The sequence below is a fragment of the Sycon ciliatum genome, chromosome 7 (genome assembly GCF_964019385.1).
Source record: "Sycon ciliatum chromosome 7, ocSycCili1.1, whole genome shotgun sequence".
Lineage (NCBI taxonomy): Eukaryota > Metazoa > Porifera > Calcarea > Leucosolenida > Sycettidae > Sycon > Sycon ciliatum.
In genome coordinates this window covers 18,580,744-18,607,326 of record NC_088649.1, presented here as the reverse complement: position 1 = coordinate 18,607,326, position 26,583 = coordinate 18,580,744, and the positions used below count along the sequence as shown (strand labels likewise).

The 26,583-nt window shown below is 47.5% G+C and overlaps 1 protein-coding gene across 1 annotated transcript; it reads right to left on the bottom strand.

Moving 5' to 3' along the window:
• Positions 1–450: 450 nt before the first annotated feature.
• On the bottom strand, positions 451–15,307 carry LOC135821154 (uncharacterized). Its single transcript, XM_065334221.1, has 5 exons — positions 14,896–15,307; positions 13,625–13,753; positions 3,684–3,844; positions 2,654–3,042; positions 451–1,247 (listed from the first exon to the last, which is right to left on the bottom strand). Exons 2-5 carry the CDS (start codon positions 13,669–13,671, stop codon positions 1,029–1,031), a joined length of 816 nt encoding a protein of 271 aa, XP_065190293.1. The 5' UTR covers positions 13,672–13,753; positions 14,896–15,307; the 3' UTR covers positions 451–1,028.
• Positions 15,308–26,583: the final 11,276 nt, after the last annotated feature.

Below are 26,583 nucleotides of genomic sequence, written 5' to 3'. Positions count from 1 at the left end.
ACTTCGATGCTGCTTTCAGAGTGTTGCCGGTAGTTGTACAAATGCAGGCGCTGTGTGTATGGAGTGTTAGCTGCTAAGTGTGAGAGCAAAGCGAGCGGGTACGCTTGCAAGCTTACATGTGTGCATCTGTGCGTGGCTTCAAGTAAAACAATGACGTGTGAGCAATAAAATCAGATTGCCTTAAATACATGTACTTTATACTGTACCTGTAGAAGAAAATACTTTGTTTTCCCATAGACACTTTCTATCTTTATCAAATTTTTTGGCGTCGATCCCCAAAATACTGTTGGAGAGAATACTTTTTTTTTTTGAAGTAGAAGAAATACTGCATGCAGTACGGGCGTTGCACCTACATGATTGTACCCAGGGAGTAGTACTACTCCCTGATTGTACCGGTACTTGCACAATGTACCGGTACATGTAAGTTGTTACGCGATTTATGATCGGAAATCAGCAGATCAAGAGAATCGTGCGCCGTTAGTCATGGTCACGGATGAAGGGGTTTACGCCGAAGAATACGCACTGGTGAGATCAATGTCTGAGTAATACTAGGAGGCAGCTGCGATAAAACTGCTCCAAATAACTACTTCAAGTATCATTACCCTAACGAATAAGAGTAAGCCACAGCATTCGACCCTGTAAAGATATTTCAAAGGTCGACTGGAGAGCGCAGTTAAGGTGTGGTGGTTGATGAAAAATCTAACCGTGATTTGAATCAGCTTTATCGCAACAGCTTCAGAAACACTATCATCTCCGGCCCTGGTGCATGCAAGGGGTTCACGAATAGAAGTTGCTCCTTTTTACACTGAATTTCAAGGGCAACGGAAGAATGTGACTTACATTCGATTCGAGTGCGACATCCTACTAATAATCATGTGAAAATAATTTGAACAATCGGCTCAAACTTGAAAGTGGGGGTACGAGATTTATGCTAGTATTCAGGACAATACGGCTTCTATGCAGCAGGCTGGCATGACTGGATTCAAAACAGGGATTAGTAAAATACCGGTATTTTATTAATCCCTGATTCAGAACACCATGCCGACACTGTCGGTGCTGTCCACGGACGACGTGGAGTCCGTGCTCGTTTTCGGCACTCGCGCGGCGCACTCGTGCCGTCCCGCGGTGAACTGAAGCAGCTCGCACTCGCTGCTGGTGCGGCCCATGTGCCAGCGCGGCTGTTGCTGCTGCTGTCCGCGCGAGGGCCCCGGCTGCTGATTCAGGGTGAGCGGACTGGGAGCTTTGGTCTGGAAAGTAAAAAAGAAAAAGAAAAGTAAATTGTGGTGTTCGTTCGCGACGGAACTCACGACGGCCGCTAACCCCTGTAAATCCGGTCTAGAAGCACACGCAACGTGCGCGCACAAGTCAAGGGAAATAGAAGTTGGATGAATTGGAAAAAAAGCAATACTATCAGGGGCGTGACCGCCGTCCAACCTAGGCTTTCCCCTAATCGGCGTGTTTTTTCGTCCATTCGGCTTTCCGCCCTGCTCAAAAACATCAGATTCGGCTTCAAAATCAGCAGACTGTTCGCAAATCGGTTGCAAAATTGGAATAATTATATTGGAAAATCGGCTAAAATAATTGTTGGCATATTGGCTTCGAAATTGGTGAGATATTGGAAGATTTGGTAGATTTTCGGCGATTCTCAAAGGAACCCTCCAAAATCGGCAAAAAGCTTGGTGATTTTTTCGATACGTCTCGTTTTCGGCGAATTATTCGGCCGGCTGATTTGGAGAGTGTACTGGTAATGATCTTCATAATGGCTAATGTTTGTTTGAGAGGAGGTCAAAGGACACGAGTCACACGACCTCAAGGCTCAACGCACATGTACTGCAAGTACTGAAGTAGAGAGGTCGACTGGTCATGCTTGCAGTAACATCATTCGTTCGTAAACACACTTTGCAACAACGTTTGGTAGATTTTCGCCATTTTTCGACTTTTCTCAAAGGAACTCTCCAAAATCGGCGAAAAGCTTAAAACAATTTTTCCATAAGTCTCGTTTTCGGCGAGTTTTTCGGCCGGCTGATTTGGGGAAAGCCGCACAAACAATTTTAACTTGTGATTTTTGAGGCAATGCAATAATGGGCTATCATAGTGGGCCCAGCTTTCCAAAAGCATCCCAGGAGAAGATCTTCCCTGACCCCCCCCCCCCATCGTGTCTGCACCAATGTTGAATACCTTGCAACACCGCTGACTATTGTGCTGTGCTTCAAGCAGCAGCGGACATAGACATATTGTTACAGCTAAATCTCTTTTGAACGACAACCGAAGCACCAGAGGAGTTTGTTTGCACAGTTCTTCTTCATGATCCAGATTTCATACCCGGTGAAAACACCGTGGTGACATATTGAATAGAGTTATGAATACCAGTTTGCCTACAGCGAAAGTTCCCCTTTAATTAAGGCTTATCAGTGTTCTTCTCGGCGGGAGTCACTGTACTGTCTTTGCAGGTCCTGGTCATAGCCTAGGATAGCACATTCACCGGGGTACGGGTAGGATATGACCCCCCCCCCCCCTCCCCTCCCTCTGCTTTTCTCTCTAAAGTCAAACAGACACCATGTGACTACACAGTCACTGTTCAACGAGTCGTAAACACACAGTCGCTTTACTCGTCATGTCAGTATGCACTGCAAAGTCGTACCCTGGGACTTACACGACCGATGCGTCGTCTTGGCAACTCCAGCTGTTGCATGGCATTGGTGAGGGCACCAACATGGCCGCCCTTGCGTCGCCGACTGGTGGCGGTGGCCGATGCGCTGGCTGATGCAGAGTTGGCCATTGTAGAGCTGACCACGTCATTGGCAACCCCCGCCAGGTCATTGCTGTCATCGTCATCGAACATACCCAGCATTGTGCCTCGTGGCAAGCGTGTGTCCGTGCTGACTGCATCGCTGAGCAGTCGGAGGTGCGGGTGAGGCGACTGATGCCGATACTGCTGCTGCTGCTGCTGCTGGTACTGGCCAAATGGAGCAGAGGAACATGGTCTTGGCCCCACACCTGGATGGCCTGCTGGCAGCTGCAGAGATCCAAGCTCACTGGAATCTGCAAAGCATGGGGTGGACAGGAAGATGCATGAAGTTCCGAACGACAATTTCTACAAAACGGACTGCATTATAAGTAGGGCTGAGTCGGGTAGCATTTTCTTCGGGTATCGGGTCCGGGTAGTTTTCCACGGTTAGCACAGGTACCCGATCGGGTACCCGATCGGGTAATGTTCCCATGGTAAGACCACAATGCACACCGGCACACCCTTCCCTTGCGCATTGGGTAGACATGCGTGAATTATTTGTACACGTGCACTGTACATGATGTCATCTGTGACCTCGGGTTTTCGGGTACTATTCGGTACCCGACTACCCGAGGTCCTCACGGGTAGCACGGGTACCCGACTACCCGTGCACACCACTAATTATAAGTCTCAATACCTAGTCTCGATACCTGTGTATTCAAAGCCAGTTTTGTGCTGAAAGGCGGGCTCACGCCCCTACATGGCTACTTCTCCTTGTCTAACCCCCAACACGAAAATGATAGGAGCCGACTGGCCGAAATTTAAAATATTCTTTGTAAATTTAATTTCTCCAAGGTATAGTTCTGGCCAGAGAATTCCGACCTCATGGGTATTATCATGATTATACCGGGATCGGATGTCTCTGCCCAGGACTGTGCAGTGGGTTTGCACTTACCTGGACCCGGGCAGCCGGCTGACATGGTCAAGCACTCGTCTAGCGATGCCGCCGACCGCTGGTAGCGCGCCCGCTGCCGTGCCGAGCTACCCCCGTGTCGTGCCGCTAGTCGATCTGTGTCGTCTCCAGTCCAGTCGCCACCACATGGGCTCTTGCCATCTCTACAGTCACAGACGAAGGGAGCAGACCACTAATCTGGAATACGGAACTTAGGGAATGAAAAAGAATTGCTGGAAATTTTGAACGAATATCCACAAAAGTATTGTACTACTCCCTGGTCACGTGATGAGAGCTCTGCACTACAAGACTGTCTGTATCTCTTTATTTGCTCACCTATTGCTCATCACTTCTTTTACAGATTTGGTGTTGTGGACGGTTTGGAAGCCCCCTCGATAGGCGAAAGCCTTTGGGGAATCCAAAAATTACAAAATTAAAAATGATGACGGTGCAAAAGAGCATAATTGTGCAGTACTTGTAGAACTATGAACATGATCCTGAAGCATAGTTCGAAGTTCAAAGTTCAAAGGTTCATAAACTGCTTGTACATGTATGGAAGTGAGCTAGCAAAAACTTGTAGTGGTGTAATCGTGTATATGACTCGTACTCGTAGGGTAATTATTTCGATAACATCATTCTTGTGAGTCAGTCAAGTGTCAAGTTCGGCAAGAAGCGTGTGTTCCTAGTTGGAACAATCAACTTCATCATTCTTGTAGTTCCTGAAATTTCTGGAGCCAGCCAAAACATTGCCAGGTTTGACGTCACCACATACCGGTACGTAGATACACAATACATTCCCAGGGTGGATACAATCGATTTTGTGTGGTTTTCCTCGTGTTTCATCCACTGCGATGTGCACTGTCTCCTTTTTGATTTCACCAGGAAGCTACAGAGACCCACTATGCGCTCCCTGGACTGTACCCGTTTCTAGCCATTCGTTCCAGGAAATGGAATGCTTAGTACCGGCACTCTTGATGTAAACGAGGTTTTGTTTAAAGGGGAAGTTCAGGCAAAAATTAAAATTTCACCAGTTGTAGTCTTCGGGGTGCTGAGTCGAATGGTCGTGGTCCGAGGAAGCTGAGACGCTCCCTTCCTACTTGAATCCCAATCGAACTCGCGCACTTCCACCGAAACTGGGTGACTGCGCCCTACTATAGAGGACTTTCCATTACATCACCTTTTTGGCGCCTTCCCGGTGTCCACCCAAAGATCACCCATAAGACAAGTCCGTGTCCTACGGTAAAATGTGCTTGGGTGGCAAAAAGAGAGTCAAATGTGTTGTTCGGTGTACGGTTGAAAATGATGTTGCAGGCCGTCGCAGTGGTGAAGCACTTTTGCTTTTCTTTGATGTGGTGAATAGTTTCGGTAAGTCGCGAGGATTACTAGCCGCAGTTACTGTACTGTTTATTCCAGCCTTGAAGAGGCGTTGCCGCGAGAAGATTGACAGAATCCGTGGGCCCAGTACATTGATCCATATTTACCTATGGACGAAGACCTTTCAGCCAATCCCCCTGCGTTGGGTATCCAGGCCTCTCTAAATATTTAGTGAATGTCCCCAGCACATATGCAAAGGACTCTCTAAAGTCTTACAATAGCCCTGATGGATACAAATGCATGTGTCTCATTGCTGGCTGGGTTGGCACATTATCGTGTCTTGCCCAATCGAAGGAAGAAACAACAACTGTCAACAAAATACGTTTGCAAACGTCAGGCACTCGCGGAGTGTTTTGCCGAACCTGTCCATCCTTGGGTAGCTGCTTAATTACCTGGAATTGTTCTTGGCGCACACTGCACTTGCATGGTGGGCCTGGGAGAAGCATGTTCCCATGTTGCTGCAGTGCAGTGTTGTTTTGACTGAATTTACGTTGGAGACTGAAATGTGATGTGTGCTGAATGTCAACACCTACACCACTGGGTCACTCACCAGTGGCTGGCACCGTCAATGAACACTACACGAAAATAGTGTACATGGATTTTACTTCAGCTGGGCAGAAATTGGAGCACCGTGCCCATAACCTACAAGTAGTCTCACTTCTCTTTCGCTGCCTGACTCTCTGTCTCTCTTGCTTCGCATGCCTGTCAGTGTATCCATGTGTGTACGTGTGTGTGTGTGTGTGTGTGCGTGTGTGTGCGTGCGTGTGTGGGTTTTTCTTCCTTATCAGTACGAGTATGACAATGTTGACATGCGGTGGCTGGTAGCACGAAAGCTGACAAAGTCAAACACGGCCATCATTATCATTGCTCCTATGTAGCCAAAAAGTTGGTGTAGTGGCGAACTTAGTTGTCCTGATCTTAAAACACGCTGATGAATGCACATTCAATACAGCAATTGTTTTTTCCTGGTCGTCCCTCGACCTGGGCCATTCTCCATAAGCGGTTGCTGATTACCGGTAGAGTATCCTCCATTACTGCCTTTGCAAGAGTTACACAAGAAGTAAGATCAAGATGATCCTCACCACAAGAAGATCAAGAAGCTGAATACATGTACCTAATTGACCAGAAAGACAGAAGATGAGGTATACTAGTATGTGCCGCAGCAGATGAAGAACTGCACAGCGCAGCAACCAAGTGGGAAGCAGAAGAAGATTGCGCAAGTAGGTCGATCAGAGTATTTATCCATGACAAAGGAAATACACGTTGTGCAGAACATGAGGCATACACACTGGCATGGAAGAGATGATGAGTTGCACCCAGGGCCAGTACTAGAATAGCTAGCACCACCAGTCATGTATAGGTACGTGCATAGAGCTGGGTACATTAGTCATTACCATCAGCATCAGCACTATCAATCATCAAACTCCAGCTATACCTTGCACCCCAACAAACTAAGTAAGTTGATAGTGTTCGGAATCATCTTCGTGTTTCCGCCTTTACTGGTGCTGCCACAAATGAGCTGAACAAGTTGGTTAGTTAGTTCGATACGTACTGGGGTGACAGGGGATGATCATGACTTTTCTCTTCGCCAACGAAGTGATGGAACAATATTCGTGTACTTCGAAGTATTTGCATAAGGAGCGAAGTTGTTGTTGTTGTTGTTGTTTATTTTACTTCGCAGATTCTAACGGGCAAGTTGCCCAATAACAAGAAAGCGAAGGCAAAGAAAATAATACTAATAAAAGAAATAACCGGGGGCAGCAGAAAATGAATAATAGCTTTAAGAACTCAGATGGTGAGCCAAGGAACAAATTTCCATGTTACAAATAATCGCTTTTAAAAAGTAAAAAGAAAAGAGCGGGTGGTACAGCAGACTTCCTATTCTGAATTCCCTGAACGAAGCAGAGACATTAGCTGGGTACATGTCACTATTACACAGTAGCAAGAGAGCTACCTCGGTCGGCATCAGTGGACGTGGACTACGAGTGGATGCGACATACGAGTGGATGCGACAGCAACAGTGACTGGAATAATGGGTGATACGTTTCATGGAGCGAGCGTATGTGGGATGACTGACATCTTGAACACACTGCGTTGGGGGATGGTGCGGATGTCGCTGGGTAGTGCGTTCCACAGCTTGGGAGCGGCAACAGAGAACCTAGCCTGACCAGCGCGGCTTGCGGCGGGTGGTATGTGCGCTCCGATGTCCTTCTGCAAGCGGGTACGCCGATCTGGTGACCTTGAAATCAGTCCACAGAGCCGGTTCCCCGCAATGCCGTGGATGCATCGCCAGGTGAGCAATAGCGCCTTTTGCTTGTGCAACTCTGAGATTCGGTAGAGTTCCACCCGTTGGAGCAGAGGTTGAGCAGAGTCGTATGGCCGAGCGCCAAAAACTGCGCGAACCGCTTTGTTCTCCAGCGTCTGGAGATCCGTTGCTTGCTGGGCAGTTAGACAGAACAAGAAACAACTTGATGCGTAGGTCAGATCCGGCATCACCACGGACTTCAAGTAGGTGACTCGGGCCGCCAGGCTCAAGCATCTCCGAGTCCGCCAGAGGGCACCTACTTTGCGGGACACCTTTGCTGTAATGGCTTTCAGGTGTTGCTGAAAGTTCAGCCCCTCGTCAATGATGACGCCAAGGTACTTCGCGCTGGTGACTGTCGGCAGAGGTTGGCTGCGACAGAGGACTGTGACCCGGGGTCCAGCGTCTCTACCGGGAAAGACTGTGAGAACTTGACTCTTCTTCTCATTCAGAATCAGTCCTCGCTCTTCCAGCCATGCAGCCAAGGAGGAGACTGCGGTGGAGAGCGTACTGGCAACAGCCTGAGTCGTGTCAGCGCTACAATATACTGCGACGTCATCGGCGAACTGGATCGTGGCTGCGGATTGGGCTACTTGAGGAACATCTCTTGTGTACACGTTAAAGAGCAACGGGCCGAGCACCGATCCCTGGGGCACACCGCAGCTGCAAGAGGTGATTGTGCTGCTGCTGGCCCCGAAACAAACTCGCTGTGTCCGCTCACTGAGGTAGCTGATGAGCCAGCGAAGGGGTCTGCCTGTCACTCCTAAAGCAAACAGGTCCTGAATGAGACGCTCATGAATGACTTTGTCAAATGCCTTGGAGAGATCGAGAAAGCACACTCCCGATACCTGGCGTCGATCGCGGGCCTCCAGGAGCGTGTCCGTCAGGACAACCAATGCATCTTCTGTTGAGTAGCCATGCCGGTACGCAAACTGCGTGTCAGGCAGCGCATGAACACGGGAAAGCTGACCTTGTAACTGGTTTTGTACAATCCGCTCGAGGATTTTCGAAATAATGGGTAGTAGAGATACTGGTCTATAATTCCCAGGGGAAGCAGGATCTCCCGATTTGAAGAGGGGGCGAACCTCTGCTAGCTTGAAGGCCCGAGGAACGATACCCGATTTCAGGGACATGTTGAAAAGTTGGGTGAGGCTTGGTGCGATGATGTCGGCAGTGGCGAGCAGCAACGATCCTGGGACCCCGTCACTACCGGTTGCTTTTCTGGCGTCGACTTTACGGAGCAGTTCGTAAACGGAACCTGCATCAGTCCCTCGAAAATCCGAAAGGACTTCCCCTCTCAATGGCCCCTGAGGTTCTGCCAATATGGGAGGTCTATTGGCGTCGGTCACAACTTGATGGAACGTATTGCCGACCTCTTCAACGTCGCATGTAGGATCCGGTTGTGCTCGGGTACGGCCTGTAAGGCTGTTGATGAGCTGCCAGAGCTTACGAGGGTTTGCAGATGCAGATTGACATGTCTGATGAAAATACGAGTTTCGTTTGCGCCGAATCGCGTTAGATGCCTGCGTCCGAGCCAGTTTGAATGCACTGTGAAGTGCCATATCTTCGGGGTTCCGGAGCCAGCGCGTGTGCAGCCTATTCCGTGTCCTGATGAGTTGATACGTCTCACGGTCGGACCATGGAGGTAGAGGCTTGCGGCGCGGTGGTATAGTCTTCATTGGAGCATACCTGTCCAGGACAGTCATAAAGCGCGAGTGCCAATCATGCCACGTATCATCCACGCTTGACGACTGTGGAAGGGAAGGGAAATGCTGAAGTTCTTGCTCCAGAGCGATTCTGAACTCAGGGATACTTATATTCCGAATCCGCCTGGCCTGCTTCGATTGAGTCTCTGCACGAGGAACTGAAATGTTCAGGTTGGCGAGCACAGCGCTGTGATCACTGATCAGACAAGGTATCACCCTGCAGCTGGATACCATCTTCCTGTCCGTGAGGACAAGGTCAATAAGGGTGCCTTTCGGCGTACTTGGAGTGATGCGCGTCACTGCATCCACGCAGTTGGTTAAGTCGAACGTGCAGCACAGGCTCTGTAGATGGGTTCGCTGATGATTGGGGTGATTAGCGGACAAGTCCACATTGAAATCCCCCAACACCGTTAAAGACGTGGCTGAAGAGCCAGCACTATGCATGGCACTTTCTAAATCAGTCCAAAACTCCACGGATGTGTCAGGGGGCCTGTAGGCGCAGCCGACACGGTGATGCTGTCGATGTATCTGTACGTCAACCCACACCAGCTCTAAGCCGCTTACGCTTAGATCTGGGCGTGGTTTGATTGGCAGGGTGGATTTGTAATAGATACACGTGCCGCCACCTCGCCTGCCGCTGCGATCGGTCCTTGTGAGGCTGTATCCAGGAATAGCTACTTCTCCGTCACCAATAGTGCTATCCAGCCAGGTTTCGGCCAATGCAAAAATATCAAAGTCCTGCACCCGGAGGAGTGCCGTTACTTCATCTACTTTGTAGCGCAAGCTACAGACATTCAAAAAACCTAGTTTAAGCGTTCGGGTATCCTGGGTGCTCACCGGAAAACTGATGGTGGCAGCTCGTGGAGAGAATACCTGAGCGTGTGGATTTAAAGACGATATAGCAGTGAAAAGTAGTAATTAGTAAGAAAAAGAACAATCATGACGAGGACTAGCATAGAATCGAGATTACAAGCAGAAGTTTACCGGTTATTGGCTTCCTCGCCGACTCCTCACACGTTGGGCAAGGCGGTGCATCTCTTTTGCAGATGCCTCATTTGCCCATGCGACTTGGGGGTCGAATGCCAGGACTCTTGCGCTGAATGTGTGCTTGCCTGATGCGCGGATGAATCCTTCGTCATCAGGTGAAGAGTGACACCCCTTCCCACGAGAGAGCGGAAATGCCGGCACTCCACGTGTAGCCTCTTCTGCTGGCAGGGTTGTTGGCGTGGCGACTGGTACAGAATAAGCTGCCTGCCGTACAGGTATCTTAGAGACCTTTGGTGGTCGCTTGTCGCAGTGCTGCTGCTGTTGTTGTTGGTTCGAGCCCTCTAGTGTGGTTGAACCTTTTGGTGGACATGGGCAGTTGCTATCTGTTGCTTCGCCTGCTATCGCAGCTCCTGGATTTGGTTCAGCGCCAGTGGGTTCTTGTACCGGTACATGAACGAGTACATCCGGACTGTCATCCGCCATACGGTCCGCAGCCTGGCCCTGTACGACAGTGGAGTACGAAGTGTGATGCGTACGTGTACGTGCAGCATTTGGGCGTGCAGGACAGTCACGTGCTTGGTGGCCAGATACACCACAGCGAAAGCACGTCTGTATCTGGTCGCGGTGATGTGTACGGTACGACCTTTTCTGAATGCTTAGCTTGCAGGGTACACCTTTCTTCAGGATCATTAGCACCCGTCGTACCCCCGTGAGAATTTTGAATTTCTCAACGGTGACAAATTCGCAATCAATATTGCCGACAATTTCGCCAAATTCCCCCAAAGCCGACTCTATGTGGCCCAGATGCAATGCGGGTTCGCAACCATAAATGTAAACACGGGTAGCGGATACTGTGCCATCTCCCGGTAGCACGTCAATGCTCTTACCCTCCAACTGCAGATTTGCTGCGACGAGCTTGTCCCTGGTGGCGAAATCACGCAGGGTCAGAACACAAGACCCGGGCCGGCCGTGCAGGTCGATCTGCAGGACATCTCCAAGCGAGAGACTGCAGGCTTGAATTGCCTTTGCTACGTCCAGATGCTTCACAGTCTTTGGACACTGGAAATGGACAGCTGGCCTGTCCATGTCAGAGCGCTCAATTTGCCTACCACTCGGTATTTAGAAAAAAAAAAAAAAAAAAAAAAAAAAAAAAAAGTTCTCGAGTCATGTGTCCGTCATCCACTGGTTCCGTCGTTCTCCATCGTAGGGAAAACGATAACAACTCAAAGACGATCCAGGTGTGGGAACATCCGATCGCGAGCAGCCCTTTGGTATTCTCAAACTACAGTATGCAAAATGGAACTGCTTTCGAAAAACACTGTTTCCTTCCAGTGCAGGCTTCTTTTTTTGCCACCCAAGCTCCGTTTCAAGTCCGGTGATCGGTGGTGAACTCGATGATCTTTGGCCCGAATCCTCATAGGCCGCACGGTATGACTCATTGGAAAGTCCTCTATAATGTAGATGGGGATTTGTATGCAAAATGTCACTAAAAGCGCCATTTCGTTCTTATAAAAGCACGGATGACCGCGATTGGCCCATATGTTGTAGTCTTTTGGACGCTGAGTCGACTGGTTTTGGTCCGAAAAGGCTGCGATGCAGCGTTCCTCCTTTATTCCCAATCGAACATGGTTGAACAAGCGGTCACGTGCTCCTGGGTGCCCAAATCACCTGGTCACCAGTCTCACCACGCCAGGCGACAACTTTCACACCAAGGTTCAACTCGAGTGACAGGACTGCACCCAAAAAAGGTCAAACAGGCTAGTAAGTTGTACCCTGCAGGCACGGTGACCAGGTGACTGGCGTCCGCAGGAGCACGTGACCGCTTGTTCAACCATGTTCGATTGGGAATAAAGGAGGAACGCTGCATCGCAGCCTTTTCGGACCAAGACCAGTCGACTCAGCGTCCAAAAGACTACAACATATGGGCCAATCGCGGTCATCCGTGCTTTTATAAGAACGAAATGGCGCTTTTAGTGACATTTTGCATACAAATCCCCATCTACATATAGTAGGGCGCAGTCACCCAGTTTCGGTGGAAGTGCGCGAGTTCGATTGGGATTCAAGTAGGAAGGGAGCGTCTCAGCTTCCTCGGACCACGACCATTCGACTCAGCACCCCGAAGACTACAACTGGTGAAATTTTAATTTTTGCCTTAACTTCCCCTTTAATAAACAGGCTGGGAATGGCTGCGAAAGCATCTCCAGGAATTCGTAAATCTGCAAGATTAGCATAATGGTCAGCTGTGGGATGCCTTCATTCAATTACCAGCGTGTACACGATGTAAATACTCAATTATGTAGTCCACTGTCTGCGCCAAAGCCTACTTCCGGCTGCACGATACTACAGTACACTAGTATTCGATAGGACAATAGCCAGGAAGTTCACATACACTGTACCAGGGCGACACGTGTACGAACGATTGACCAACACCATCAGCATGCTGGAAGGAAACGGCTGCAAATAATAATGTTCAAAGATAGTATCTTTCTAAAAGGATAATAAATAAGAATAAGTATCCTGATCGTTATGATAGTCAGCAGCTGATGTACACGTAGACATGTACAGTAGGTATCGGTTATAGCGTGGGTGTTGGAAAAACGACTTTCTATTCTTATTTCCGATATTTCTTACACACGATAAATCAAGTGTGGCATATCACATGCATGTGCGCAGGGGCAGGAAGATCATCGTACATGCAACGCAGTACTTCTGTGCATGTGGCTGGTCATAGTCCCATAGGCTTACATGTGGCTATGCAAAATGAGGTACATGACTACAACAGTTGAATCTGCAGCACTACGACCCAACGAGAGTCAGATCAGAACTGCTTTGGACGGATGTTATTACTACAGACGATACACTTTGTACTAATCTGGCATGTTTCGCTACACAAAGTCCATTCTTAGGACCGATATATTCTACTGTGGGATAAAATTGCTTGTAAGAATAAATGTGCACTTGAAATCCATGTTATGATTATGAAAACATGAGAGTTCATTCTTGTAGGCAGTATATTCTTTTACACGACCACGCTATAACCGATACGCACTGTACATACAAACCCTGTGGGTCGCCCACGCTTCTAGCCTGGTTGGCCCAGTCGAGACCCTAGCCAAGGGTTGGCGGAGCTCCCTAGACCCTAACCCTCATGATCACTGCTGCGATTCGACAAAAAGAGAGCGTAATGTGATGGGTGGAGAGAGGTAGACAACAGGTAGCCCCATCACGTCACATAGCACAACTCAACCATTCGCTACCCTGTTATTGAGCACTCCTGCTCGTTTGGTCTCGCGAATCCAAATAAAATCAATCAATCATGACTTGTAAATTTTGTTATTGCAAGGCAGTTCAATTATTGTACTCTAGCCATGCTAGGCTGAACTACATACAGACGGCCTCACAAACACGACATTGTTCTTCGTGGGAAGACAATGGATGCAACTTCGACATGAAAGGTTGAAGTAGATTAGAGACACCAACACACGGAGAACGCGGGTATACATGTAGATGTTCTACTGGAGGTATCTGTTTTAAAATGTTATTCTGACGAAAAAACGGCTTAGATGATCACAAACCTTAGCACTGATGAGGCCCCTACGTGGTATGTGCCAGCCAGTGCCATCGTGTCCTCAGCAAACCTCCCTGTCCCGACCAACTCCGGTATACACGCAGCGGGAAGAGATACTCTGGCAGTCTGGGAGAGTCTGTAGCAAGCACGTGAACAACACGATTGTGAATAGCTTGAATGGCACGGTCCGTGTGTGCAAACCACCTGTTCATCCCACGCTGGAATTTCAATGGAAACAAACCTCATAATACAAATGTACATGTACATGTAGTTGGTGAGCAACACAATCATTGAAAAGTATCCGGGAAATCCGAAAGAAGAGCGTGTTCGATTCGCTGTGTGCAAAACACGAGCACAGGCCCTTTCTACATGTAGATGCTCAAAACAGATCTCTCTACATGAAATAGATACTTCATACAAGTATTCCCCGAGGTCTACTACGTATTCACTACTCGAAGTGAGTGTATACAGAGGCTAACGAGGTGTCGCATCCATGTTGGGCACTGGTTGGTCTCACTCTCGCTGCAAACGTTAGGCACTGCATCTACCACCTTGGTATTATTAGTACTGTCACAAAAAATTGAAATTTTCGGTGTACCTAGATTTTCGGTACTTTCGGCGCGTCTGTTTCATAAAAAGGCCAGGTTGGGTGAACAGGACATTTAGGTATGGTATGGTATTGATTTATTTGAATTCGGTATCTCAACAGTACATTGTACAACTTGGGAAGATCCGAATGACATAGATACATAGGTACAGAGAAGCAGCTCCCTATTGGATTATATCTTTCGACGAGGCCTTTCATACCATTACTCTTCAAAGAGTGGCTTGCAGTTTGTTTTCCTCCAGCAAAATCAATCAAATTTGTATTTCGAAAGCGCACAGGTCCCTTGTTCGAGTCCTAATGGCGACAGTCTATTTTGTAATCAAACCTTTCCTTTGCAATCCCTCAGGCTGATCAGATGAGTGGGTATTTTCCAAATGATTATTCTTCGAGGCTAGGCACCAATGAAGTGAAACAAATAATTAGTTTGGTGACCTACTGTGGCGTATAACACTATAAAAAAAAAGATGACCTTTCTGCTCTGTTTTACTTTCTCTTTTCGTTTGTCCCTCTTGATATTTGTACTTTGTACTGTTGAGGCAACGAACTGAAATAATAAAAGAAAACCAAACCAACCAAGACGTACAGCCATAATACGTACAGACTGTATCAAATTTCTTCTGTTTTTGGCTGTTGTTTCGAACCTTCGGAGGTGACGTTTTTTAAAGACTTACGGCGGCTCCCAAGGGATGCTAGCGTGGTGCAACTCTGTTAGCGATCTTCTGGGCACTCTGACTATTATCGGGTATGAAACAACTTTACGTGAATGGCAAAATAGCTCTCCTCAGCTCGCTAGCGCTGCGCGATGCTGGGTAGAAGATTTATCGCCAACGTCTGCGTCCTCCAATGCTCGAATATCGCACCTTCAGCACTGTCTGGCACTCACCTACCTGGCTTTGCACTGAACTTACTTGACTTGGCTGTGGAAATAGCGGAGCAGGCATACCGGTAATACTACATATCAGCGTAGATCCACAGTTTGTAACGACACGGAGAGATGCACTGGAGTTCTGACTGCTACACCGCTGACGGGAGCCTATTATATTATCGTCCAGGTGCAACAGCGACAATACGAACGGCTCGTGCGCGTCCACATCTACATGTACACCGAAGCTGACGGGCGCGGAGCAGTCTGAAGTATAACAATTGCTATAATTATGAACAGGTCGCATATTGCCCGCATAAACAGATCATACGGGGGTCATGCATCTGTCAATGATCGTTAACCAGAGTTGCGTGTTGGTGGCGAGGTTGAGGCATTCCGGAATTCAGAGGCTTGACGTCTTCTCTGATGTTGTCGACCCACCTCTTGTGGGGTCGTCCACGTACGGGGCGCTTGATGTCCGAAGTATGGAGTCTGAAGCATGCACACGGATAATATTATGCGTGTCTGTTTCGCTAGTAAAATGGCGGCAGGTGAAATTCGACCCCTCGTTTTCCTGCTCGAGAGCAGCACCGATTCTAGCGGTCTTTTATTATAATAATTTTCGTACTGTTGCAATCCCGCGTGCCGGGTCTTTGCCATGAGGTGAGCGCACCACTGCATGCAGTGGTCGGATTTACAGGAGACAGTTATGTCGTATGGGCTCAGTGGCTATCCAATTCACTGCAGACTGCCTGCTTGGCGGCAGTGGGTAAGCCATTGCCAGCTGCACGCCGAGCATGACTAATTCCCTTTCCTTTCCTGTCTAAACGCGCATTGTCCATTCTCCTTATTAACATGTACGTGTACATCATTGGGCCTAGTTCCCGTTTATTATGCAAAGTAGAATACACCGAGCATCCAAATCAACCAATGACAGAACAAACGTTAGAACCAGCTGTCGGGCAAACACAGTAGTTAGCGATGTCTCTGCCAAGCTCGCTAGACGATCCCTGGCTAAATTCCAGGTGTCCCATATATGGACCATAGCCTAGGCATTGTGCTGCGAGACAACAATGAATCTGTGTAGTAGTAGTAGTAGTAGTAGTAGTAGTAGTAGTAGTAGTAGTAGTAGTAGTAGTAGTAGTAGTAGTAGTAGTAGTAGTAGTAGTAGTAGTAGTAGTAGTAGTAGTAGTAGTAGTAGTAGTAGTAGTAGTAGTAGTAGTAGTAGTAGTAGTAGTAGTAGTAGTAGTAGTAGTAGTAGTAGTAGTAGTAGTAGTAGTAGTAGTAGTAGTAGTAGTAGTAGTAGTAGTAGTAGTAGTAGTAGTAGTAGTAGTAGTAGTAGTAGTAGTAGTAGTAGTAGTAGTAGTAGTAGTAGTAGTAGTAGTAGTAGTAGTAGTAGTAGTAGTAGTAGTAGTAGTAGTAGTAGTAGTAGTAGTAGTAGTAGTAGTAGTAGTAGTAGTAGTAGTAGTAGTAGTAGTAGTAGTAGTAGTAGTAGTAGTAGTAGTAGTAGTAGTAGTAGTAGTAGTAGTAGTAGTAGTAGTAGTAGTAGTAGTAGTAGTAGTAGTAGTAGTAGTAGTAGTAGTAGAATTTATTATTTTGATAGGGAAGGCCCTACATACGTTGCCGTCTTGTTACAGGGAACCCTAAGTGCTCTTTACAGAGCGAAACGAAAACGGATAGATGCTCAACCTGACGACACGAGACAGGCAGAGAATTCCACCTATCAGCGCCAAGGAAAGAAATAGAGAACATGCCATATCTAGTGGTAGCAGCGGGCAAAGAAAGTGAAGAGAATGATTGCCCTCTAGTGCGCCTCTCAGTGCAATTAGCAGCCGACTGGAGGGTGAACATTGAGGAAAGAAGAGTGTGCGCGTGAGGTGAGGTATGTGTGTGTGTGTGTAGTAGTAGTAGTAGTTGTAGTAGTAGTAGAATTTATTATTTTACAAGGGAACTCCCAACAGACGTTGCCTTTTTACTGGGAACCCTAGGAATGACTTGGTGCTTGTGACAAATGCAGAAAGGGGCTTAGCTTGACAACATCCAGGTGGAAGCATGTTCCATCTGTCTGCTGCCAAAAATGAAATAGCATTCAGGCCGTAACGAGACGTAGCTCTGGGTAGGTTCAGAGCGGCTGAAGCTTGACCCCGGGTAACAGCATTTGTGCGGCATGATGCAGAGCGGGGGGTAAACATCGTGCATAAAAGAGGACTGGTGCAACGAGATAGACACCTAAAAACAAACACAAACAGCTTCAAGTTTACACGGCGAGAGAAAGTATACAGGCTATATTTGGTGAGAATGAAATCGATAGAAGTATACTGATCATGGCCAAACACTCGCCTTAACTTAGGCACTTATTACTGGTTGACTCAAGTTTGTCTCGGAGTTTAGCAGACCAGCAATGAACATAACATGTGCTGGCATAGTCCAAGGTACTCTGGACAATTGTGTGTATGTATGTATGTGTGTGTGTGTGTGTGTGTGTGTGTGTGTGTGTGTGTGTGTGTGCGCGTGTGCGTGTGTGTATGTATGTATATGTGTGTGTGTGTGTGTGCGTGTGTGTGTGTGTGTGTGTGTGTGTGTGTGTGTGTGTGTGTGTGTGTGTGTGTGTGTGTGTGTGTGTGTGCTGTACCCGGCATTGGCGCATGCGCGCATTCAAATACTTCGAAGTACGACCAGCCTAGCGTCTGCCATTGTTCTGGGTTCCGGATCTACCAACTGTCGCCTGAATGCAAGGCGCTAGATAATTACAGTGGAGATCCATTTTTAGTCACACAGGGTTCAAGTAGACTCTTCCCCGGTCAGCATACGGTCAATCGCAAGGGGCTAGGGGTAGCGGGCGTAACACTAGCTCTACCGGTATACGCGACCGAATAGGGTTTGTTTCCTGAGAGTCGGCCGCATCTCCTTCCCATGAAAATTATGCTGAGCGCATACAGGCGCGCTTGGCAGGGCCGCCACACGGAAGAGTGATGATAATGATAATGACGAAGCCTCTTTTGCGGGCAAACAAAACACACTTTGCCATGGTGCATGAGAAGAACACAATTCAAATGCTGAAATCAATGATGATGATGGTGTGGTGCCCGGTGGTGGCGTAGAGGTTTATTTTATTTTTATGCTCAATCTGCGTAAACTGTTTCGTCCTTTGTGGACTCATCAGCGCGGCACAGACAAAATGAGGCCGAACCTGGTGGCAATGAAAACTGATAAATGTTCCAAAGCCAGATTTAAACCAGGCCCGAACGTACATGTGTAGTATCCATGCCTGGTTAATACGGAAGTAATACGGAACTTTACCTGATGTATATTTAGTGTATCTCTGTATGTAAGCGTACGGCGCCTGCTGCGTAAGAGCCGCTGTGCATTTCTGTTTTGATTAGATTTTATAATAACGAGCTATCCAACCTCCAGGTGTGCACCGGAGAGAAAGTCCCATTTATTTGCCGCTTCTTCTTTTACTAATAATTATATCCCAGGTGTGTGCCTGAGAGAAGTAGAATAAAACTAACTCTTGTTGATTGCACCGCGCCTACCACTTGGCAGTACCTGTTACACATGTACATGTACCTTGCCAGAGTGCTCAAACGGACAAGTCAGTGAGCTCCGTATAACGCAAACAGCAAAGGCACTACACTACCCCACCTTTTCGAGCAGAATCCGCCAAGGGCTTTGTAGTTATCCGGTTACATCAAGAGTCACATGTAATTTTTGTAATTTTTATTGTTTAAGGATTCCCCAAAGGCTTTCGCCTATCGAGGGGATTTCCAAACTTTCCATAATACCAAATCTGTAAAAGAAGTGATGAGATGATAGGTGAGCAAATAAAGAGATACAGACATAGTCTATGTACACACACACAACAGAGGCGAAAGGCTGTGTTAGCTGTAACTTAACGTTTCACGCATCGGAGCGATCATCAGACAGCAGCATTCACGTGAATACTGATGTCTGATGATCGCTCCGATGCGTGAAACTTTAAGGGGGCAGCCTACCCATAAATTTCATAATTATGGCATTCAATTGACCGTACCTTTGGTGTTTCTCAATGGATTTGAGTGAAAGTTCGACCACACACTCCTGCCACTATGCTGGCCCTCAGGCCATGATTTACAAGTTCTTGCGCCTCACTGACAGGCTTTCCAGGCCGGAAAAACTCAAATTTCCGGCATAGTGCCACGGTGTGCGAGCCACCCAGGAGCCAAACAAATGCATTTACAATTTTTTTCACATTTTCGTGCCCATTCTGTCCGTGCGCGGGACCCAAACCTAAAACAAGTCCAGAAGCAGCCATGGGTGGTGGGGTAGGGCCCCTCAAAGTGGCCCTGCAATCTGTCACAACGGAACGAGTGGGCGTTCTCTCACAGACTCCCACAGACCCAAGTCAATTTTTGAATTTTTTTAGGTTTAGCACATGCTACGAGGTCGTACCTTTGATACAACATCCAGTGCTGGGACCTCCACAGCAAGCCATTTCCACAGCGCTGCACACCAAATCCAGGATACCCTCAGAAACCGGCAAAGACTACCACCCACGTTTCACTACTGCCTAGTACTGAATCCTACCTGACTTCTTGACACGACTCAAACTTGCCAAAGTCACTAAATCAACGTCAACTACAATAATCAAGCCACATATCTGCAACGTCACGAGGGTGCTGGCAAAAGTCCTGCTGCACAACGGCGGGCTTTGCCCGCCGCCGTGCAGCCCAATACGTGTTTTTTTAACGTGATTTTTGGACTTTTTGACTTGGAGCAAAATTCTGCACACTTTCGCGTGTTTCCATGATACGACAAGTTGCGCACGGTCTGCTCACATTCAAATACAGTGCTGCCAACAAAATGACACCCTGCTATTTTACAGATCGTTAATACTACCGGACATGTTGTATGAATCTAATGCCTTCTTCTCGGTTCTCTCTGCGCACCAACGGCATCAGCTTTCGGTCCTCGACAAGCGATGTATCCGCTGCGTTGCCAACCAGCCATTCCCCTCCCACACAGATCCCATCTACACCCGTCTAGGCCTCATCCCCATCATCCAAAACGCCCACTGTAAACTCCGCCTCCTCATGCTTCGTATCCACACCGCCAGAATTAGTAATCTCCTGTCCAAGCGCCTACGTCGCCAGACTGAAGGCGTCACTCGGATCAACGATCCAAATGCGTATGTTGTCCCTGCCACCAGGCGAGTCTCTGGTGACTGTCGGCCGCTCGTTTCTGTTGTTAAATTATGGAACGCCCTGTCCCAAGAGTTCAAGTCCCTCGCCTGCCATAGATCATTCAAGAGACTTTTAAAGGTTTATTTTTATGGTTAGCCAGCATCTAGGCTTGGACTTGGAGTGGTGACTCAACTGTGACTCAACTGTGCCGCAGTTTCGTCTTCTTCTTTCTTTTTCTTTTTGAGTATTTGCAGTCTGTGTTTTCTGTGTTTTTCTCTCTTTCGTGGAGGCTTGCTTGTTGTATCCTTGGCTCTCGGCCGTTACTTTATCGCCTTCATAATATTGGGCACCATTGCCCGTTTGGTCTGCGATACAAAATAAAATTTCAACAACAACAACAACAACAGCGTGCAACAAAAAAAATCTTTCCTTGCAAGGGCACATTTTAGGTGTATATGGGGATATTGTCTATCGGCTTTTGGTACTAACGTTCAAGTCTGTGCTTGCATGTGTGAACATGAAATTGTTCGGTTCTGTGCATGCTGTGTTGTATATTATTTTATGTATGCATTTCCACGAACAGTGTAGATGAGCGTGGACAGTGCATTCATCCCTCATCAACCACTTCCCCTTTCAGACTTGGGAGTTTTTTCTGCGTGCCTCTCATTTTTGTTTGTTTCTCTCTGATACTGTATTGATGCCGGTACCTGTACCTCGATGTGTTCCTCTATCTGCAGTCGCCTTTATCCTTCGGTCAAGTTAACGTTTCTTGTGCTCTATTTATCGTGCGAATCAAAACGAGAGAGCTTGGAAGCTCAGGGCCCTACGCTATGCTTTTTTGCCTTGGTGACCTAGACAAAAAAAAGCATAGGGATGTTATAAATTCTTTAAAAAATTCCTTTTTTTAAGACATAACCTGGGATTCGAACCCGCACTATCGCGCCCTGCATGCATCCCCCGATACACTTCGCATACATACTAATACTTCCAAGTTGCTTCACATTATGATCTTGCATTTGAAAAGCCCTATTTGAATATGCATTGTGGCCAGCCGTCTTTGATGGTACGGTACGGTAGGGATAGGTACGGGACAGGTACGATCGAGGGTAATACGACACCGTCTCCCGTACCGTACCATCAAACACAGCTGGCCCCCCCCTCCACGTCGAGCATGGTTCCTTCACCCCTCTGGTCTTCTCTTCCTGCGGGGGGATGGGCCACGAAGCTGCCATCACGGTGAAGAGGCTGGCAAGTGCTTTAGCCGTGAAGAGGCATGCGCCGTACAGCCAGATGGTGTGTTGGCTCAGATGCATGCTAAGCTTTTCGCTAGCCAGGTCTGCTATTCGCTGTGTCCGTGGATCACGCTCAATTCGCCGCCGTCACTTTGACCATGCCCCTGTCGACCTGGTCCGAGCAGAGGCACAGCTGGTGGTCAGCTAGACAGTTGTCATCACGTTTAATTTCTTTAGTTCTCAATCTATCATTTTCATGCCAGGCGTGAGCCAGCCCCTGGCTTAACAAAATGGGTGCTCCTTTTTAGTTTAGTTTTCTTCCTTTTAGTTTAGTTTTTCTTCTCTTCTTCTTTGTATTTTGCTTTGCCCGTACAAGAGGCTTACCCGGACATTAAAAAAAAAACACAGCTGGCCACATACAGCAGCCCGCAATATTCAAATAGGGCTTTCAAACGCAAGATCATAACGTGAAGCAACTTGGAAGAATGGGTGTGAATGCGAAGTGTATGGGGGAATGCATGTTGGGCGATAGTGCGGGTTTGAATCCCAGGATATGCCTGAAAAAAATAGGAGAATTGAAAAATTTATAACATCCCTATGATTTTTGCCGTCAGATACGGGATAGCGCCAGGCGTGACACAAACAAACAAACACACAAACACACAAAATACCAAACGAGAGAGCTTGGAAGCTCAGGGCCCTACGCTATGCTTTTATGCTTTTTTGCCTAGCTCATCGTACATGTTATAAGAACTGAGGCAAAAGTATTTGCAGAATTTATTGCGGATTGTTATTTCTCTAATAATCATCTTCTTTTGGTTTGCTCCTTCTTTTCTTTTTATCTCCTTATACTGTAAATCAACAAATTTTGGCTGATGAGAAATAGAAACCTCTCTATTAGATTAAGATGCACGTTATTTCCGACGTGACGCGCAATTTCACGTCAAATTTGAAATCGATAGGTATTTTTGCTCTCACATGCATCCATTGCTCAAAAATGCATCAATTTCCTATATGACAAACTTTGGCCTGTGATTTACTTTGGCCGGTTGGTACCAAGCGGCGAAATCAGCGAAATTAAATCGCCAGCGAAAATTAGTTGATTTTAATACAGTAATCGGATTATCTGGCCTTTTTGTAGTAATACATGTACATTGACCTGTTGAGCCAATGACTACGCCGAATGCATGGTTGCCTGTGGAGCACATTACACAACTTACATAACAGTCTCCTAAAATACGTATCCTGTCCGACGGCAAAAGAGTCTGCAGATTTAGTTTTTCTGCGCGTCGACGGGATGTCTGCGACGCGAAAGTTCAGCTCGCGTTATTTGGCTCGCACGTCGAAAAATCAACGCGAGTGACCTGCTGCTCACGTGGAAATTAGGACATTACATAACTTTACAGTCTCCTATAATACGTATCCTGTCCGACCGCAAAAGAGGCTGCAGATTTAGTTTTTCTGCGCGTCGACGGCATGTCTGTCCTGACGTTCACTGGGACCGGCGCTGACTTTGCCGATCACGGGCGTTCTGGACTCGACAGGATGTCTGTCCTGACGTTTCCTGGGACCGGCTTAGACTCTGCCGATCACGGTCGTTCTGGACTCAACGGGATGTCTGTCCAGACGTTGCCTGGGACCGGCGGACTCTGCCGATCACGGGCGTTCTGGAGTCGACGGGATCTCTCTTCCGACGTTTCCTGTCCGGCGCTGAATCGCTCGTTCACGCTTATTTTGGAGACGACGCGATCTCTCTTTCAAAATACATGTATGTTTATGCTGACGCTGTTTATGCTGACGCATCCTATCACCTATTCGGCGTCTATTCTAATTTAATTTCCTCCTCGTCTCCGTATTTCTTTCCAAATCTCCCTCTACATCAGGGAGTCGTATACATAATACGACGAATATTGGTACGGTACGGGACAGATACATATGGTACCCTGTAAGAAGGCCTTAGGCCTGTGGGGATTGCCCTATCAAAAATTTGATAATAAAAAAAATAATAATACAGGAGCCCGCAAATATTGTGGACAGCTGTTATGTACAATCCTGTAGAGCCTTTGTAGTCATAGATACGGGACAGTTACGGGATAGCGCCAGGCGTGACACAAACAAACAAACAAACAAACACACAAACAAACAAATACCAAACGAGAGAGCTTGGAAGCTCAGGGCCCTACGCTATGCTTTTATGCTTTTTTGCCTAGCTCATCGTACATGTTATAAGAACTGAGGCAAAAGTGTTTGCAGAATTTATTGCGGATTGTTTTTTCTCTAATATTCGTCTACTTTTGGTTTGCTCCTTTTCTTTTTATCTCCTTATACTGTAAATCAACAAATTTTGGCAGATAAGAAATAGAAACTTCTCTATTAGAGAGGTTAAGATGCACGTTATTTCCGACGTGACGCGCAATTTCACGTCAAATTTGAAATCGATCGGTATTTTTCCTCTCACATGCATCCATTGCTCAATCATGCATCATTTGCCTATATGACATACTTTGGCCTGCGATTTACTTTGGCCGGTTGGTACCAAGCGGCGAAATCAGCGAAATTAAATCGCCAGCGAAAATTAGTTGATTTTAATACAGTAATCGGATTTTCTGGCCTTTTTGTAGTTATACATGTACATTGACCTGTTGAGCCAATGACGACGCCGAATGCATGGTTGCCTGTGGAGCACATTACATAACTTAGCAGTCTCCTAAAATACGTATCCTGTCCGACGGCAAAAGAGTCTGCAGATTTAGTTTTTCTGCGCGTCGACCGGATGTCTGCGACTCGAAAGTTCAGCTCGCGTTATTTGGCTCGCACGTCGAAAAATCAACGCGAGTGACCTGCTGCTCACGTGGAAATTTGGACATTACATAACTTTACAGTCTCCTATAATACGTATCCTGTCCGACGGCAAAAGAGGCTGCAGATTTAGTTTTTCTGCGCGTCGACGGCATGTCTGTCCTGACGTTCACTGGGACCGGCGCTGACTCTGCCGATCACGGGCGTTCTGGACTCGACGGGATGGCTGTCCTGACGTTTCCTGGGACCGGCTTAGACTCTGCCGATCACGGGCGTTCTGGACTAAACGGGATGTCTGTCCTGACGTTGCCTGGGACCGGCGAACTCTGCCGATCACGGGGTTCTGGAGTCGACGGGATCTCTCTTCCGACGTTTCCTGTGACCGGCGCTGAATCGCTCGTTCACGCTTATTTTGGAGACGACGGGATCTCTCTTCCAAAGTACATGTATGTTAATGCGGACGCATCCTATCACCTATTCGGCGTCTATTCTAATTTAATTTCCTCCTCGTCTCCGTATTTCTTTCCAAATCTCCCTCTACATCAGGGAGTCGTATACATAATACGACGAATATTGGTACGGTACGGGACAGATACAGGAGCCCGCAAATATTGTGGACAGCTGTTATGTACAATCCTGTAGAGCCTTTTGTCACAGATACGGGACAGATACGGGACAGATACGGGATAGCTCCAGCCGTGACACAAACAAACAAACAAACAAACAAACACACAAACACCAAATTAAAGCTGTGTGGACCCTGGCTAGCGCCAGACGTTACTGAAGTAACGTCTTCTGCATAGCTACGGGAATTAAAGCTGTGTGGACCCTGGCTAGCGCCAGACGTTACTGAAGTAACGTCTTCTGCATAGCTACGGGAATTAAAGCTGTGTGGACCCTGGCTAGCGCCAGACGTTACTGAAGTAACGTCTTCTGCATAGCTACGGGAATAAACTTAGGGCCTATCCACACTATGTAATAAAAACGGCGTGCCGTTTCAGAGTACGTGACGTACACGCGATGCTCTGTCCACACTGCAGTCTGGCGTAACTACGTCGTGTAGATCTACCTGTTCTCTAGATGCCGCGATTGCACAAGGTTTGTAGCGCGTAGACCAGGAAAGGACTCCCTGGCTTGGTCTAGACCTACCCAGATAGTTACAAAACAAGTGGCAGCCCAGCGATGGCAGCACTGATGCCGAGCTCAAGGAATATCACCCTTAACTCTGTTCCAGGTGCGGTAATTTGGCCACCGTGTGACTCTCGCGGCAGCGCAGCGCCAAGGTCGAGGCCGGCTGTAGCATCGCTTGATGAACCAGTGTTGGTGGCCGCCGTGTATTTCCAGTAAAAGTCCCTGGCTTTGGCCTTCATGTTGTCAATTTTGGTCACAACAGGGTTCTGCTTCCTCTCCAAACAATTCTTTCAAATCCGTACTCGATTTAATTTTCAGTGAATTCTCCGAGTCTCGCTACTACACCTTCCTCTTCATCAAACCCCGGGATTTCTCTCCATGTCCAGCCATGACTGTATCAATGTCGCCTCCGAGTGGTCGCTGAAACGGACATGTGGCAACTCCAAAGCGAAAACAAGCGGCCGCTGGAAACAGCAAGAAAAAACTGCGATCCGCAAACTCCATCGACTTCCACACAACAAACACTGCGAAAACGGCACGTAGATGAGAAACGTGCTTTGTACAGGGGTCCGCGACTCACGTTCCGCGTGAATCCCACGTTCCCCGTTTTCGGCCATTTTTCGTCACTCACCTTGGCAACAAGCATGTTTACGGCGTGTTTACGTGGTTTTCTACCTAGTCTGGACAGGCCCTAATAACACAAGTCATGCAAGAGTGACGACATGTGCGTGTAGTAGGGTTGATGCGATGGCACGTTATAATTATGTGGAACAGAACACACATTGGGCAGATTGATTGGGCATCATTGATTGTGCTCAGTCCAAACAGTGAACATAATAATAATTATCTCCAGTGACAGACTGTAGCGGCTAGCCTCTAATAGGTAGCTGGCACTAGTAGCTACTGCTTGTTTGACATGTGCCGCCAGAACCCCTGTTGTGTCATGATAGATGCGCATGCCCTATTCTGGGGCATACTGAGGTACTTTGATTACTTTGATTTTGTTGACTGCATGTAGACAGCATCCACTAGTAGTACTCATAGACCTTGGCTCTTTGTAGGTCAACCACCATCGCATGGATCGATCGGTGACTATGCACTTGGAGGTTGGAATAGCCCGCGCTGAACAGATCTTGCCATGGCCCAGGGAGTAAACTCGCTTACTCGACTATC